The 18573-nt window shown below is 47.2% G+C and overlaps 1 protein-coding gene across 1 annotated transcript in view; it reads right to left on the reverse strand.

Moving 5' to 3' along the window:
* abca12 (ATP-binding cassette, sub-family A (ABC1), member 12) overlaps positions 1-18573 on the reverse strand; it is a gene marked incomplete at its 5' end in the record, with an annotated part of 176822 nt that overhangs the window by 26910 nt on the left and 131339 nt on the right. The window contains 6 exons of the mRNA XM_084311411.1: positions 6209-6343; positions 9066-9216; positions 10451-10560; positions 11026-11230; positions 14297-14550; positions 16327-16486. Of these exons, the coding sequence (XP_084167537.1) occupies positions 6209-6343; positions 9066-9216; positions 10451-10560; positions 11026-11230; positions 14297-14550; positions 16327-16486 (1015 nt within the window). The remainder of the gene's footprint in view (positions 1-6208; positions 6344-9065; positions 9217-10450; positions 10561-11025; positions 11231-14296; positions 14551-16326; positions 16487-18573) is intronic.

The raw sequence follows: 18573 nt of genomic DNA on the forward strand, positions 1-18573 counted from the left end.
CATAGAGGCTGCGCAAGCTGCCGGAGCTAGGCTAGCAGAGGGAAAGGGTAGCTGCCAGGGCACTGATAGCTACAGGGCCTATGCTAGCTGTACTGCTACATTAACATAGAGGCTGCGCTAGCTGCCGGAGCTAGGCTGGCAGACAGGGCTGGACCAGCATGAGAGAACAAGCTAGCTGGAAGGACAGTCCTAGCAGTGTGAGATAAACTGACCCTGCTAGCTGAAAGGGCAGTCCTAGCAGTGGGATAAACTGACCTTGCTAGCTGAAGGGCAGTCCTAGCAGTGGGAAAAACTGACCTTGCTAGCTGAAAGGGCAGTCCTAGCAGTGGGAAAACTGACATCGCTAGCTGAAAGGGCAGTCCTAGCAGTGGGATAAACTGACCTTGCTAGCTGAAAAGGCAGTCCTAGCAGTGGGATAAACTGACCTTGCTAGCTGAAAGGGCAGTCCTAGCAGTGGGAAAACTGACCTTGCTAGCTGAAAGGGCAGTCCTAGCAGTGGGAAAGCTACACAAAAAATGGAGGCCATGCAGAGGGACCGGGTTAGCTGCCTGGGCCTGGCTAGCTACAGGGCCTATGCTAGCTGCAAGGGCTGCATTAACATAGAGGCTGTGCTAACAGCCGGGGCCAAGCAAGCAGACTAGGGCCATGCAGAGGGACTGGGTTAGCTGCCTGGGCATGGCTAGCTACAGGGCCTATGCCAGCAGCAAGGGCTGCATTAACATAGAGGCTGTGCTAGCAGCCGGGGCTAAGCTAGCAGACTGGGGCTCTGCTGAGGGACGGGGTTAGCTGCCAGGGCATGGCTAGCTACAGGGCCTATGCCAGCAGCAAGGGCTGCATTAACATAGAGGCTGTGCTAGCAGCCGGGGCAAAGCTAGCAGACAGGGGCCATGCTGGTAGTAGAGGCCTAACAAGCTGCAAGGGAGCCAAACAGGGCTAACAGGGAAGCAACAGAGGAGTCAACAGGCTAACAGGGGAGCTAACCGGGGAGACTAACAAGCTAACAGGGGAGCTAACAGGGCTAACAGGGAAGCTAGAGGGGAACTAGAGGGAACAAGAAAAAAAAAAGGCAAACTCAACATACACCGTCTGTGCTGGCTGGGGTCGTCGATTTGGTGGGGTCGTACTGTTATGGTTTGTAACCGACCCCAATCGCACAACACAAGACAGGTATGAGAGTAAGCCAAGAACTGGGCATTTATTGAACAGAAGGAAAAAACGGCACTGTCCCTTTAAGGGAGAAACACAAAATACTGGATAACAAGAAGGGAAAGGTACAGTGCCTTTAAGAGGCGAGCTGGCTAAGGGGAAGGCAAGGGAAGGGGCAGGAAAACAGGGAGGAACTAGGAGGACCGGACGGGAAGGACTAGGAGGACTAGAGAGGGGAGAAGGGACAGAGGCCTGCGGAGGCGGGCTGGGGACAGGGAGGACTGGGAGGACTAGATAGGGAGGACTAGGAGGGGAGAAGGGACAGAGGCCCGCGGAGGCGGGCTGGGGACAGGGAGGACTGGGAGGACTAGGGAAAAAAACAGGGTAAGGCCTTGGAACAGGGCGAGGGCAGGAGCTGCATACTGGGAAAGAGTAAACAGGGTCAGGTCTTGGAAAAAGCAATAATGAGCACAGAATAGGAAAGTCTAAACAAGACAGGAATACAAGCAAGGGTGAAATGTTCTGCTGCTCTGCAGCTTCTCCCGAAGTGGTAGTAGGGGGTAGCAGATGCTGACGTCAGAGCCGCTCTGCAGACTTCTCTCGGCAGAATCTCCGAGGTGATGCGGGACCGAGAGAGAGAGAGAGAGGGAGCGAGTCAACACAGGGTGCAGGTAGAACGAGCAGGAGAACAGGAGAGGTGACTGTACCCAAAAACAAAAGTTATCTAAGTGAACTAATCTTTGTGTAAACACACACAGTGAGCAATGTTCCAAAACACAATCCCAAGTGAAGAATATCTTCGGTGCAAAAAATAGACACTGAGAGTGAAGTCCAAAAAACAATCCAATGTGATAATATCTTCGGTGTGAACAAACACACAGTGGGAGATGTAAGGTCCAAAAATATTATCCCAGTGAAAACAACAAAAAGGCGATCGCTGGGTGAGTGACTGTCTGATAAAAAAGGTGGTAATCTTCAGTGTTATAAAAACACACGAAAACGGAATTTGATCAAAGACAGTCATTAAAAACTCACCCAGGCGTTTGTGCGTAAAGAGCGCTGGAACAGCAGCGGGGCGAGAGCGTCGCCACCGGGGAGCCGGTTGTCCAAGCGGAGGTCAGAGTGGTGCGCGACTGCTTGGAGTGCGCGCCGGTACAGAGGACGCATCTGGAGTGCGTCTGCGCGGAAGAGCGTGCCAGGCTCGGAGGTCTGGAAGGTGTCTGGGCATCTGCTGCGCGGAGGTCTGGATGTGCGTCAGGACGCCTGCTGCGCGGAGGTCTGAAGTGGATCACTGGGATACCTCCCATGGAAGTCTAGGGAGCGCAGTCCAGTCTCTCCCTCAGGCAACGGCGACAGGAGGCGAAGGCTGGAGCACATCTTACGCCGGAGATGAAAACAGCATAGACAGACAGAGGACCTCCCGAAGGAGTCCTGGTGATAGAGAATATGATACCGAATGATACGGCATGTTTACGGCACGACCCCACGAGGAACAGAGGGGAAGAGCCAGGTATTTAAAGCCCACAGGGGAACTAATTAGAATGCACCACAGGTGCGTGAAGGTAATTGATACTTGAAACTAAAGTGTGTGTTCGGCACAAGACCAATCAAACACACAATGACAGGTAGTCCAAGGTGTGGTCGCTGAGAGCAAACGAGAGTAACGAGCGCGAGGGTGGGGGCTAGTGAGAGTGAGTGAGAAGGGAATTCCTTAACAGTAGGCTTAAAGGAAAGAGAGAGTAGGTGAGCAGCGGACAAAACCTCACAGTACCCCCCCCTCAACGGGAGCCACCCGGCGACCCAAAAATACAGACAGAGTGGCAGGGGACAAAACAAGGCAAAAAACAAAAGGTACTGGGCCAAGCCAGCAGGGGAAGCCACAACAAAAGTGGGGCTAGCAAAAGAACATGGTAGCCGAGGGGTAACTAGGGTAGCAGAGGGGCAAAGTAGGGTAGCTGAGGGGTAACCAGAGGAGCTGAGGGGCAACTAGAGGGGCTGAGTGGTAACTAAGAGGAGCACCGGGAAAAGGGCCAGCAGAGGGAAGGTTAGCTGCTAGGGCACTGATAGCTACAGGGCCTATGCTAGCTGTACTGCTAATCAACATAGAGGCTGCGCAAGCTGCCGGAGCTAGGCTAGCAGAGGGAAAGGGTAGCTGCCAGGGCACTGATAGCTACAGGGCCTATGCTAGCTGTACTGCTACATTAACATAGAGGCTGCGCTAGCTGCCGGAGCTAGGCTGGCAGACAGGGCTGGACCAGCATGAGAGAACAAGCTAGCTGGAAGGACAGTCCTAGCAGTGTGAGATAAACTGACCCTGCTAGCTGAAAGGGCAGTCCTAGCAGTGGGATAAACTGACCTTGCTAGCTGAAGGGCAGTCCTAGCAGTGGGAAAAACTGACCTTGCTAGCTGAAAGGGCAGTCCTAGCAGTGGGAAAACTGACATCGCTAGCTGAAAGGGCAGTCCTAGCAGTGGGATAAACTGACCTTGCTAGCTGAAAAGGCAGTCCTAGCAGTGGGATAAACTGACCTTGCTAGCTGAAAGGGCAGTCCTAGCAGTGGGAAAACTGACCTTGCTAGCTGAAAGGGCAGTCCTAGCAGTGGGAAAGCTACACAAAAAATGGAGGCCATGCAGAGGGACCGGGTTAGCTGCCTGGGCCTGGCTAGCTACAGGGCCTATGCTAGCTGCAAGGGCTGCATTAACATAGAGGCTGTGCTAACAGCCGGGGCCAAGCAAGCAGACTAGGGCCATGCAGAGGGACTGGGTTAGCTGCCTGGGCATGGCTAGCTACAGGGCCTATGCCAGCAGCAAGGGCTGCATTAACATAGAGGCTGTGCTAGCAGCCGGGGCTAAGATAGCAGACTGGGGCTCTGCTGAGGGATGGGGTTAGCTGCCAGGGCATGGCTAGCTACAGGGCCTATGCCAGCAGCAAGGGCTGCATTAACATAGAGGCTGTGCTAGCAGCCGGGGCAAAGCTAGCAGACAGGGGCCATGCTGGTAGTAGAGGCCTAACAAGCTGCAAGGGAGCCAAACAGGGCTAACAGGGAAGCAACAGGGGAGTCAACAGGCTAACAGGGGAGCTAACCGGGGAGACTAACAAGCTAACAGGGGAGCTAACAGGGCTAACAGGGAAGCTAGAGGGGAACTAGAGGGAACAAGAAAAAAAAAAAGGCAAACTCAACATACACCGTCTGTGCTGGCTGGGGTCGTCGATTTGGTGGGGTCGTACTGTTATGGTTTGTAACCGACCCCAATCGCACAACACAAGACAGGTATGAGAGTAAGCCAAGAACTGGGCATTTATTGAACAGAAGGAAAAAACGGCACTGTCCCTTTAAGGGAGAAACACAAAATACTGGATAACAAGAAGGGAAAGGTACAGTGCCTTTAAGAGGCGAGCTGGCTAAGGGGAAGGCAAGGGAAGGGGCAGGAAAACAGGGAGGAACTAGGAGGACCGGACGGGAAGGACTAGGAGGACTAGAGAGGGGAGAAGGGACAGAGGCCCGCGGAGGCGGGCTGGGGACAGGGAGGACTGGGAGGACTAGATAGGGAGGACTAGGAGGGGAGAAGGGACAGAGGCCCGCGGAGGCGGGCTGGGGACAGGGAGGACTGGGAGGACTAGGGAAAAAAACAGGGTAAGGCCTTGGAACAGGGCGAGGGCAGGAGCTGCATACTGGGAAAGAGTAAACAGGGTCAGGTCTTGGAAAAAGCAATAATGAGCACAGAATAGGAAAGTCTAAACAAGACAGGAATACAAGCAAGGGTGAAATGTTCTGCTGCTCTGCAGCTTCTCCCGAAGTGGTAGTAGGGGGTAGCAGATGCTGACGTCAGAGCCGCTCTGCAGACTTCTCTCGGCAGAATCTCCGAGGTGATGCGGGACCGAGAGAGAGAGAGAGGGAGCGAGTCAACACAGGGTGCAGGTAGAACGAGCAGGAGAACAGGAGAGGTGACTGTACCCAAAAACAAAAGTTATCCAAGTGAACTAATCTTCGTGTAAACACACACAGTGAGCAATGTTCCAAAACACAATCCCAAGTGAAGAATATCTTCGGTGCAAAAAATAGACACTGAGAGTGAAGTCCAAAAAACAATCCAATGTGATAATATCTTCGGTGTGAACAAACACACAGTGGGAGATGTAAGGTCCAAAAATATTATCCCAGTGAAAACAACAAAAAGGCGATCGCTGGGTGAGTGACTGTCTGATAAAAAAGGTGGTAATCTTCAGTGTTATAAAAACACACGAAAACGGAATTTGATCAAAGACAGTCATTAAAAACTCACCCAGGCGTTTGTGCGTAAAGAGCGCTGGAACAGCAGCGGGGCGAGAGCGTCGCCACCGGGGAGCCGGTTGTCCAAGCGGAGGTCAGAGTGGTGCGCGACTGCTTGGAGTGCGCGCCGGTACAGAAGACGCATCTGGAGTGCGTCTGCGCGGAAGAGCGTGCCAGGCTCGGAGGTCTGGAAGGTGTCTGGGCATCTGCTGCGCGGAGGTCTGGATGTGCGTCAGGACGCCTGCTGCGCGGAGGTCTGAAGTGGATCACTGGGATACCTCCCGTGGAAGTCTAGGGAGCGCAGTCCAGTCTCTCCCTCAGGCAACGGCGACAGGAGGCGAAGGCTGGAGCACATCTTACGCCGGAGATGAAAACAGCATAGACAGACAGAGGACCTCCCGAAGGAGTCCTGGTGATAGAGAATATGATACCGAATGATACGGCATGTTTACGGCACGACCCCACGAGGAACAGAGGGGAAGAGCCAGGTATTTAAAGCCCACAGGGGAACTAATTAGAATGCACCACAGGTGCGTGAAGGTAATTGATACTTGAAACTAAAGTGTGTGTTCGGCACAAGACCAATCAAACACACAATGACAGGTAGTCCAAGGTGTGGTCGCTGAGAGCAAACGAGAGTAACGAGCGCGAGGGTGGGGGCTAGTGAGAGTGAGTGAGAAGGGAATTCCTTAACAGTAGGCTTAAAGGAAAGAGAGAGTAGGTGAGCAGCGGACAAAACCTCACACTCAAGGTCATATCTACGTGGTGTGGATGAGCGAGCTTGTGTTTCTCACCAGCAGCAGGATCTGGGGGTGTCCGATGAGAGCCAGCGCTGTGGAGAGCTTCCTGCGGGTACCGCAGCTGTAACTGTCTGTGATGTTCTTCCTGTGATACCCCAGCTCCAGCTTCTTCAGCAGATAGTTCACCACCTGAAACAAACACACACACACACACACACACACACACACACACACACACACACACACACACACACACACACACACACACACACACACACACACACACACACACACACACACACACACACACACACACACACACACACACACACACACACACACACACACACACACACACACACACAGCGGACCGTATTGATCAGAGGGTCGATGAGTGTACAATTGGAACACAGATAACCGAGATGTATATCTTGCCCACTCCCATGCATTTTTTATGATGTTTGGACATCCACGATGGATTTGTTGGACGACTGCATCCCTATCCGATCTGAGACTCCCACCCCCCACCCCCCAGGCCGCCCCCCTTCGCTCCCCATGTTGCCTGGGAGTTTGAAGGCAGATGGGACCGGGGCGCAACGTGGTTTATTCAGAGTGCTATATCAATACATCCAATTAGCATGTGGCCACACTGAAAGGCGGACATCATGTATATGGTAGCGACCAGGTCATCTGCACCTACTTGAGGCCCCCGGGAATTGCACATGTGGGCCGCCAACATAGCTAGACCCATCTTCTCATTTTGTTTATTACAGAAGACGTGAGCCGGGAAAGGCCTCTAAGCGGAAACAGCAAACACACTAAGTTAAGAGACAGCTTTCAGGTTTAATGGCCCCGTGACCATTCGCATTGTTTTCCTATTGGATACACCGTTTGGTGTGAAGCCTAAAAATACCTGTGGGTTGGCTGAACCCAGGCGTCAAGAGCACTCTGTGGTCCTACAGTTCAATAAGCAGAGCAAGGCACTAATACTGCCAGGGTTTGATTCTCACTGGGGCCACCCATGCAATAAAACATGTATGCGCTCGCTGTACCGTACGATGCTTTGGATAAAACCATTCCACAAAATGGCGTCTGTTTGTTATGTTATTTGCATGGAAGGCTTCCATGGAGGACGAGCAAAGAAACAATGTCAACACTTGCATATGACTGCTTTCCAGTGACAACCTATCACTTATGGTTCCAGTTCATAAGCTGTTGTGTTTTTTTATTTGTGTTCCATCCACATCCCCGCCCATAAAAGCCTGCTTCTTCCACCTCTGATGCAACAGCTCATTAAACATGACAAAATGATGTAAATGCGAAATGGCCCCATTAGGGCCGCTCTCATTATCACAAGTGAGGCCTGTCAACGGCAGACAACATAAGAGGAGCACTATATATAGCCTCGTTTCAGTGAATTATCACGCCGCTGATGCACTGGCCATTACAGCCATTGTCGTCAACCCACAGACCAGTGCTGGGGCTCTAACGACGGCAACAGGAATTACAGCCGGCCATTATTTCTATCAAATTGTGTATGCATATATGTGTGTGTGAGTGTGTGTGTGTGCGCATGCATGCGTGTACTTTCCGGTATGCGTGTGTTATGTCTGTGCTGTCGGTGTGCATCAGCGTTATGGGGTTGACGTGTCCTCAGCTGAGAGACAGGAGAGCCACGTGGTGACGGTTGAGAAGGCAGGTCCTCACACTTCACCAAAACTGCGCTGTCAAAGGAAGCGGCGGTTCGGCTCCCTTGCGTCAGCGGATGCGGGCTGTCACTCATCTTCTTATTTTAACACTATTCTTGTTTGTTAGACGCTTTGACTCTAGCCCCGCGTTTGGGGTGTTTTTCAAAAAGTCAGACTGGAAAATCAGAGATCCTATCATCTTTTGATGGTATTTCACGCAGATCAAGCCGTGGTCGGGAGAATCGGCATCACAGACGGGCTTAATCACCGCAATAATGCAAGATTGGTTTGCTCTCCCAGCGATAAACAGGGGGAGCAGAGGCTGAGACTCATCATAAAAGTATCGCTTTAAATGTAAATCCATCTGCATGTGGTCGATATGTACGGCAGCACCTTAATTGGGCGAGCTCGGATCGCGGCAGGCTGGCGGCGGCGGCGTTCGCGTTTTGAAGCGCAGAAGACGCTGTAGCCTTCAGCACACATCACTCAACACTTCACCGACTCTGATTCAGTGAGTGAAGGAGCATCAACAGCTAGTGGTAGCATGGGAGTGGAGCTTTGAACACACATCTGATCCCTGTACCGTCTTGTGGATGCTAGTTGTCACTCCACGCTGCTTTTGAAGAGAGAAAAAACGTACACACATCAGCAAGGATATTCTGAGCGGGAGCTACCGAGAGCCGATAGTGAGGGTACTGAGAGTATCTGAACCGTCGGTGTTGTCTCCTGGTTTGACCACCTGTCAGCAAAGTCCAGAGCAAAACTGGCAAGGGTGGTCAACCAGGGAACTTAAACTACATGGAACAAACTAGACAGGCACTAACAGAACATCTGGACCTCTAAGCTCACCCTCTAGTCATAATATCTAGGAGAAAACCATGTAGGCTCAGGAAGCTACAACATGAATTCAGCCCTTTTTTATATATCCCTTTTATAAACATATATATTCATGTACAGTATGAAGTGAAGTGTATATGGGTATATAAAATACAGATTTAACGAAAAAATTACTACTTTAATGAACACGATAAAAAAATTATTGTGTCATGTATTTACATTTATTAGTGAGACATGTGCATGTAAAAAAAGTTGCACTTTACAATGTTATTTGTTTTAATAACAAGCTTAGTGCCAAAGCTCAATTTCCACGTTGCCTGGAATAATGGACAGTAAATGTTTGATATAATCTTTTTTTTTATCTTGAGTGAGCAGTTGCATTTTACCCCATCAATCTCTTTCTTGGAGATGCCGTGGACACGGGCATAGAAGTACAGATGCTCCTCTCCGGTGAGGAGGTCATCCAGGGCGTCCACTTGGGGACAGTAACCGATGTTTATACCCTGGTTACGACACTCCATGATGTCCACCATCCGCCTGGGGGACAAACATAAAGATAAATCCACTTTAATGGCGATGATGATGGACATATATAGCAGTGGTTAGATAGATATTACAGTATTTAGTCCAGAATTCCATAGCTGTCTATAATGTAGGTGGCGAATGTAACAGAGAGAGTGAAACCTATGACCAGAATAGTAATTCGTATACAGCACACATTCTCTTATTGCACTAGCTTATAATGAATGAGGAGTCGTTTAATATTGCTGTAATTTCATTCATTATAGGTTAGTACAATAAGAGAATGTAGTGTATACAAATTAATAATAAAACACAAGAGGGCACAAGTATCTTGTGTTTTATTATTCATTCTTATACAGTACATTGTCTTATTGTACTAATTTATAATGAATGCAATTATAGTGATATTAAATTATTCCTCATTTTGTTGGGGAACCCCTGGAACCCCCCAAGGAGCCCACTTTGAGAACAATAGAGGCCTTGCATGGAATGTTTGTGTAGTCTTCTAGTATGGCTGCCTGTAACCATTTGTAACCACTTTCATAAGAAAAGGCCTACTTTCTGTGCAGTGGTAGAGTAGGTAAAACACTGGAAAAGTACGATATTACTGTTCTACTGTGACGTGTTTACAATATCCAGTAATAAGACACCAAATGATAAACATTTTGTTGATATATTTCTCATATATCAACACATAGCAATCATTGCTTTTCACATATCAACCTGTATTTCTTCCATTGCCACGTACAAAACAATGGTTGCTATGTTACATGCAGCCATGTTGGAAGACAGATAACTACACAAACATTCCATGCAAGGCCTCTACTGGTCTAATAGTGTGCTGCTCTTAGTCGTAGTGTGTGTGTGTGTGTGTGTGTGTGTGTGTGTGTGTGTGTGTGTGTGTGTGTGTGTGTGTGTGTGTGTGTGTGTGTGTGTGTGTGTGTGTGTGTGTGTGTGTGTGTGTGTGTGTGTGTGTGTGTGTGTGTGTGTGTGTGTGTGTGTGTGTGTGTGTGTGTGTGTGTGTGTGTGTGTGCGCGCGTGTGCGTGTGTGTGTGTGTGCGTGTGTGTGTGCATGCGTGTGCGTGTGTGTGTGTGTGTGTGTGTGTGTGGGGGGGGTTACATAAAGGATTTGGAGAAGGACAGGATTTCTACTAAATCTGTAAAATACTGGTATAATAACAAAATCCCTTCACAAAATGCAATGAATGTACAGGAAATTGTATAACGATAAGGGTGATTATTAACTTACCCATTCCTATCTTTGATCTGTGCTGTGCCGTCAGTGGGGCTAACGTCTCCAGTCAGCATCTTGAAGGTGGTGGTTTTCCCTGCTCCATTCACACCCAGCAGACCAAAGCACTGCACACAAGAACCAAAGTCACAGGTAACTGACACTGGACAAATGGACGGAATAGTTTTGTTCCAAAATAAAATGCATACATGTATTTGCAGTTGTAAAGTCAATCCAAGTCACTCGGAGTCTGAATTTAGATAATGAAGATTGAAATCATTGTTCCTCTGAAACCTTAAAACAGAGTTGGTTCTTCGTCTGGGGTAGTGTTATCGCAAAATGTAGTTGGTTATCATTCTTCACCGCACTCTTATATTGAGGAGAAAGGTTTTTACATTGTCCTTCGGTTTCCCTGTTTTTTTTAGCATTCCTTATTAAAACCATTGTTTCAATGAATAAATACCAACAAGCCATTTTAGGGGAAAAAGCCGTGTAGAGTTATCATCATGTTTGATAAAAAATAAATCGCCATCTGAACAAGACTTAGTCATTTGACCTTGATAGTGAGTCTTAAACCCTTTTTTTGGTCGTACCTCTCCGGCGGGGATGCCCACCGAGAGCTTCTTGACGGCGTGGACCTTCTTGCTGAGATGCTGGTAGATCTTGGTCAGCTGGTTGACCTGCAGGACGTCCGAGCTGGCCGATCCGCTGGACACACGCTGGTGCTCAGCCAACACGTCCTCGTCCTCGCCCTCTCCAGCCCCCTCGGGTAACGTTTTCCTGCCCAAGATCATATGCCTGAAGAAGGGAAGAGTCGTTTTGTTAACCAGATAAGTGGAAAGTGGGCTCTAAAGTGGGAAATGGGTTCAACTTCACTGTTAGGAAAGTGGATTTGAACCCAAAACACTCTGCTCTACGTTATGAATGTGCGTTACAAATTCTGATATTATTATCACGGCTTGACCTTGTGCAATGTGCATTTTAAATAAAGAAAAGGACAGATGACATCCTCTAAAATGTTAACAATTCTATAAACACAAAGGTATGTCAATGGCTAATACCTTCAATAATATTCCATAATGAATCTTCATGTCAGCACAGCAATCACTTTGTTAAGAGCGGGTATATCTATTTGGAATGAAACTATCTCTGTTTGTGGAAGTCAACAAGAATGCAAGAAAGACAGAGAGGAGGTAGCGAGAGCCTTAGTAAATCTTTAGTAAATACAGGTATGTGATGGATTGAAACAAGGAGAAGAGAGAACGCCTTACGAGGTCTGTGATGGATAGAAAACACTAAGCCTCATTTATCATTTTTTCCGCCCGTGTAACGATATGCCGCAGCCAGAGCTGATTGAGCACTCAGCACCACCTAATGTGTAGCTAAAATGTTTTTCATTGCATATTAAAAATACTTTCCACACCAATTTGCAAGGGGATTGCTTGATAAATGAGTGCCCCTCTGTGAGCCCCAAATCATTTCCACATTCCGTGCATACATTTTCAATTCATTTAGATTCCAGGGCGAAGCACAAGACTGAATCTGCACCGAATTAATTTGAGATGGAACGGCAGATCACTCACCGTCTCTCCGGCAGACATGCAGACATGCCTGCTGGGGCTGGTGGTTAGAGACAGTCCTGTAACCAACAGGCACTGTGCCCATCTTTGTCCAAGTGTCTTAGAGCAAGACACTGAACCCCTGACAAAACACTGCACATCCTGACAAAACACTGCACATCCTGACAAGACACTGAACATCCTGACAAGACACTGAACATCCTGACAAGATACTGAACCTCCTGACAAGACACTGAACATCCTGACAAAACACTGCACATCCTGACAAGACACTGCACATCCTGACAAGACACTGAACCTCCTGACAAGACACTGAACATCCTGACAAGACACTGAACATCCTGACAAGACACTGAACCTCCTGACAAGACACTGAATCTCCAGACAAGACACTGAACATCCTGACAAGACACTGAACCTCTTGACAAGACACTGAACCTCCTGACAAGACACTGAACATCCTGACAAGACACTGAACCTCCTGACAAGACACTGAACCTCCTGACAAGACACTGAACCTCCTGACAAGACACTGAACATCCTGACAAGACACTGAACCTCCTGACAAGACACTGAACCTCCTGACAAGACACTGAACATCCTGACAAGATACTGAACCTCCTGACAAGACACTGAATCTCCTGACAAAACACTGAACCTCCTGACAAGACACTGAATCTCCTGACAAAACACTGCACATCCTGACAAGACACTGAACATCCTGACAAGACACTGAACCTCCTGACAAGACACTGCACATCCTGACAAGACACTGAATCTCCTGACAAAACACTGCACATCCTGACAAGACACTGAACCTCCTGACAAAACACTGCACATCCTGACAAGACACTGAACATCCTGACAAGACACTGAACCTCCTGACAAGACACTGAACATCCTGACAAGATACTGAACCTCCTGACAAGACACTGAACCTCCTGACAAGACACTGAACATCCTGACAAAACACTGCACATCCTGACAAGACACTGAACCTCCTGACAAGACACTGAACATCCTGACAAGACACTGAACATCCTGACAAGACACTGAACATCCTGACAAGACACTGAACCTCCTGACAAGACACTGAATCTCCAGACAAGACACTGAACATCCTGACAAGACACTGAACATCCTGACAAGATACTGAACCTCCTGACAAGACACTGAACATCCTGACAAGACACTGAACCTCCTGACAAGACACTGAACCTCCTGACAAGACACTGAATCTCCAGACAAGACACTGAACCTCCTGACAAGACACTGAACCTGCTGCAATGGCTGATTCAGAACTCTGACCACTCTGGTGAAATGTCTACATAAACAGGTACCTGTATATGCCTAATATGGCCCATAGGAGTTCTCAAACCCAAGGGGGCAGGGGGGTATATAAATCCTCTTAACAGGTGGGGGCCCGGCACCGGGCTGTCATGCGCGTGCACGGCACGCACGTCGCGGCACTTTGCGAGTGTCTACCGGCTTGGGGCTGCATTTTTAATATACCGTTCGAAACATCTATTTGCCACCGTTCGAACGCCACCAATTCCATGCCTCGGTTCTCGAGTTACATGACGATATGTCAGGCGAGTGTCTTTTTACAGGCCATGCGTCAAATGACCACGACGGATTGTATACGCTCAAGAACTAACCAATCACAGCTGATGGCGAAAATTATTGGTCAGCGTTGTAGTAGCCAACGAGTGTCCGCTTCCAACGATAACCCATGTGGGGAGGGGTGCGAATATAGGAAGTAGGTGAAAGTTGACGAGCGAAAATTAGTTGTGACTCGCACGGAGGTGGATGGCAGAAATGGATTTTGGAACTTTTTATTTTTGACTAAAACCTTTCTCAAACACTCATTTCTGAATGGATCTTTATAAAATTTGGACCTGTACTACATAAGACTTCATTCTATGGAACCGCTGTGTTTTCCAGCTCATAACTCTATGCTGGAATAATGGAATATGAAATCTGAAGAAAGATTTGAGTACACAAGTTCAAGTTCAACTCAAGTTCAAACCTCTGTTACTCTATTTCATTAGCACTAAAAGTGATTATCCTTTTTTGCATTAGTAACTTCAGAATGTTATCTTTCAAAAGAGAGGCTCATGCATGTGCTATAAGTATAACGTATAAAGCTATGCTTTGCAAAGAAAGTATGCAGTCCTCAAGTTCAAGTAAAAATAAATTGCCACTTTTCTGCCTGCCTGTTAAGAGGATAAAGGTTAAAAATAATCCTTTAGTCATGGAGTCTTGCTCCATTCCCCCAACTTACCTGACTTTGCGTATAAGCCACTTGTTAAGCAATAGACGCAGGGTGAAGAAGAACAGTCCTTGCACAAACGCGGAGACGAACAACCAGCCCAGGGCGTCTGTGGAGAAGGGGTTCTTGTAGGCGTCGATGCCGTAGCCACTGAGAAGCTGGACCTCCATGTTGCTCCTAGCAAGTTTCATCAGGCCATTGCCAAAGGAGAACTGGGGGAAGATCAGGAAAGCCTTGGACAGTTGATGGAAGGTGATGTCAATATTCTGTCAGAGGGAAAGGAAGGAGACAAAGACTTTGGTTACACAGAGACCGGAATTTATTCATTCTGACCAGATCAGAACTGACTGAATATCACACTGGAATAACTGTTTGATTGCAAATAGGTTCTTGTGGGTAGTAGCGATTAAAGCTTCAGTCTAGGATTAATTTAATTATCTATATTTTGAGTATATTCAAATGTTTTATTAGGTTGACTTTAGATTGACTGTAGATTGAAACAAAGCTTTCTGGAAATGTCTTAGTAGATCATAACTCAAAACACAGGTCTGTTGAGCTTCAATGTTTGCAAACATTTCAAATGTAAAGCAACCTTTTACAGCCTCATAATTCACACTGCCGCATACCTTTAGCCCTTGTATCAAATCATATAGAAACAATGATAATAATATCATAATAATTCAGAAAACAATGTCTTCAGTAGTGGGGTGACAATGTTTCAACAGAGGCCCGGGCACCAATTATGGATTGTGTCTACAGCAAGTAATGATCTAATTGGAGTATACTCTGCCTTTTGTCATGCATAATTATGCCCTTTTATATTTGGTAGCATGCAAAGTGGTATGAATGAGTGACGGTGGAGCTGCCACTTGTGCATCGGAGTGTGACTGCTCTTAACGCTCTTTACCTTAATTGCTACATTACCACCTGCTGTGTGGATGAAATGCATCATCGATGCTCGTCTTATGCGACTAGCCATTTCCATAGAGCTATTGGGTTAAATGTTTCCCTTTGAACAGATTTTCAAGAAGAGAACCCAGCTTATAGCGTATCAAAACCCCAACACGGACGAGGCTGCTCAGGTTACTCTAGTCTAACCCAACCATGGAATGATACATGTGGATGTGCCTTGAGGATTTTTCCAAAACAAGAGGCCTGTGTCTGTCAGCATGAAATGCATTGAAAATCGATTAAACTATCGATTATTTAAACGATTCAAACGATTATTCGGATCATCAGCAAAATTGTATGTGAAAAAAACAAAACGTTATTCCTCGTCTTGTACAATGCTCCTTCAAACAACTTGCAAATAGTTATGAAAAAAAATGCATGTATTCTTGTATTCTTGTATCATCAAGAATATATTTTTAAACAAAAACCTTCAGTTTGAAAGGAGCTGAACGGTTTAAATAATGATATAAACGAAGTGTTACCAGTCTGTGCTATACATCAAATGGCTTCAACAACAGGCCATGGAGGTGCATCATAACAAAATAGAGCCAACTGTGAGGAACCAGCACTTCAGGGGTTGTGCCCGGAAACACTTTGAGTGTCATCGCCGAGAGAAACATGACTCATTCTCCTCCATCTAAATAATCTCACCACAGCCTCAGGAGAGAGAGCGAGAAAGGTGCACATGGTCGCCTTGGAAACAGGCAGCAACATAACACTTGAAAGAGACACAAAACAACAACCCATAACATTTTGGAGCTATTAAAGTTTGCACCAGGAAAATTCTGATCAATAACTGTGTGTTATGAATAAGGAACAGAGTTTCTTGACTCAGGTGTGCTATGTGTAGCAGAATAACCCTGCCTAAAGCCTGGCAAGCCTAATATCTGCCTTGGCCTGAAGCATAGCAAGCCTGATATCTCCTTTGGCCTGAGACCTAGTAAGCCTAATATCTGCCTTGGCCTAAAGCCTAGCCAGCCTAATATCTCCCTTGGCCTGAAGCCTAGAAGGCTAATATCTCCCTGGACCGGAAGATGTTTCACTTGTGAGTGAAACTTGAGTTGGAATCCATGCATGCTGCGTATGCTCACCTCGCCATGCGCTGCGACTTGACCCAAAAAGTAGAGGATAGAGGTGGACATGATGGTGTTCACACTGATGAAGAGGTTGATGCACACGTAGGTTATGAAGGCCATCTCTGCATCTCTGAAGACGCTAGATAGAAGGTACATCCAGGGGAAGGTGGAAAACCTGGGTGTAAGATAAGACAAGAGAGAAAACTGAATCACCCTAAGGGGTAAATGACGTTGTCAACAGAATGATGCAGCATGGTTGGAAGAGAATAAGAACAGGAAAAACAGGTATGAAAATTATATAATTGTAAATGAAAATGAATAAGGTGTGAGACAACGCACATAGCATGTATACTAAGTAAGAGCATGTGTAGTCTCACATTGCCAGACTTATTTCCAAGAAAGAGAGGTCTGTTGGAAAGCCTTTGTCATTACGCACTGGGTGGGTTGTTGGGGGTTGTTTGTATTTCTTAAACCAATCATAATTTTCCTAAGGCAGTGCTAAGCCCAGGATGCAGTGACGATGCCCTCATACAATAGTGTCGGGGAGATACGTTTATGTTTATGAAGTGTTCCATCATGAGAGCGCTTGAAGGATTGTTCTTCTTATCATTATTCTTGTTGACTTTGTTTGGCCAGACACATTTTCACATAGAGTTTGACTTCTACAGGGAAAATCAAGTTTCATAACCCATCATAACTGAAAGATACAAGTCTGCTTTACTATAGATATTATGAATGTGAACAAATACCGTTTCAGAATCAACACATAACTGTATATGTCTCACGTTTTGCTGTTCTGTACTGTCAGTCCTTGTATCAGGAGATCTGTCAGTGTTTTGAGAGTCCAGTGAAATATTACAAAAGCCAGAAATGGGGGGTGACAGTGTTTACGGTTTTAACTTACCATGTACTGCAATCACAGATTGGGGCTTTAAGTACAGTGCTTCATAATGTTACCCTCATCAAACATAAACAAAAAAGAATAATAACCCTTCAGACAGCACAAAGTAGAACTGTTGTGATCTTAATTCACTTTATTATGTATACGTATACAGACTTTCATTTCACAATTTATTCCCTTGGTAGATGACTAGGGATAATAAAAACGTTTGCGTTTTTGCTGTCAACACTCGCTCTGAAACGACACAACCTCACGGTTTGTATCTGATGGACACCGATGGGTCAGTCTTTAAGCGGGCTAAACGGAAGCACGGCGGAGCCTGATGGAAACAGGCGCTAGAGAACATTGAAAAGGGTGGGAGGGGGGGTAGGTTGGGACAAAACCCATCCGCAAGGAGAGTAAACATTGAAAAACTAAAAGGGAGGAAGATAAATTACTCCTTCGTCTATTCCCTGGTGGTGTGACACCCTTTCCTCTTTTCTCCCTCTCTTCTCAAATAATCTGCTTGTTCATTTGATTGGGGTGTCTGGGTCAGTGTGAGAGAGAGCGAGAGAGAGAGAGAGAGAGAGAGAGAGAGAGAGAGAGAGAGAGAAGAGAGAGAGAGAGAGAGAGAGAGAGAGAGACAGAGAGAGAGAGAGAGAGAGAGAGAGAGAGAGAGAGAGAGAGAGAGAGAGAGAGAGAGAGGGGGGGGGGGGGGTGAGAGGGGGCGAGAGACAGAGACGTAGACAGATAGAGCCAGATAGGGCAGGACAGAGACAGAGAGTCTGCCAGCTATGCACCCAAAAAAAAACACACAAAAAAAGGTGCTTGATCGGCAGGCTGTGTGTGCCAAGCCATGACGTGGAACAGAGGCAGGAGAGCTGCGGAGTAGACCAGGTGGGGGCAGGCAGGCCGGGAGCACTGTGACGCGTGATTATTCATTGCCTGGGAAGGAGACATCTGTCTGATAAATGAGACGCAGAGTGCTGAGCTGGCCTCCTCTATCCTGGGCTCAGGATGGGGGCCCTGACACGCCACAGCTAACAGGAGGCCTGGCTTCCGCTGCAGGATACAGCTCCCAATTCAAATCCTATCAAGGCGCATGTGTGTCGTAGGGTTTGGAATCGGGGGCAAGAACTTTCCTTTTTTATTTAAATTTTTGTATAATTCTTTGGGTTTTAGTCGTTATGCCAATTCCCTTCCTGGTCATTGCGTGCATTGCCCCACTGTTGGTCTGGGGAGGGTGTAGAACTATACCACATGCCTCCTCCGATAGATGTGGAGTCGCCAGACGCTTCTTTTTGCCTGATAGCGAGGAGTTTCACTGGGGGAACGTAACGCGTGCAGAGGTTCACGCTATTTTCCCCAGATCCCCTCCCTGC

The sequence above is a fragment of the Notolepis coatsorum genome (genome assembly GCF_963971535.1).
Source record: "Notolepis coatsorum genome assembly, chromosome: 3".
Taxonomy (NCBI): Eukaryota; Metazoa; Chordata; class Actinopteri; order Aulopiformes; family Paralepididae; genus Notolepis; species Notolepis coatsorum.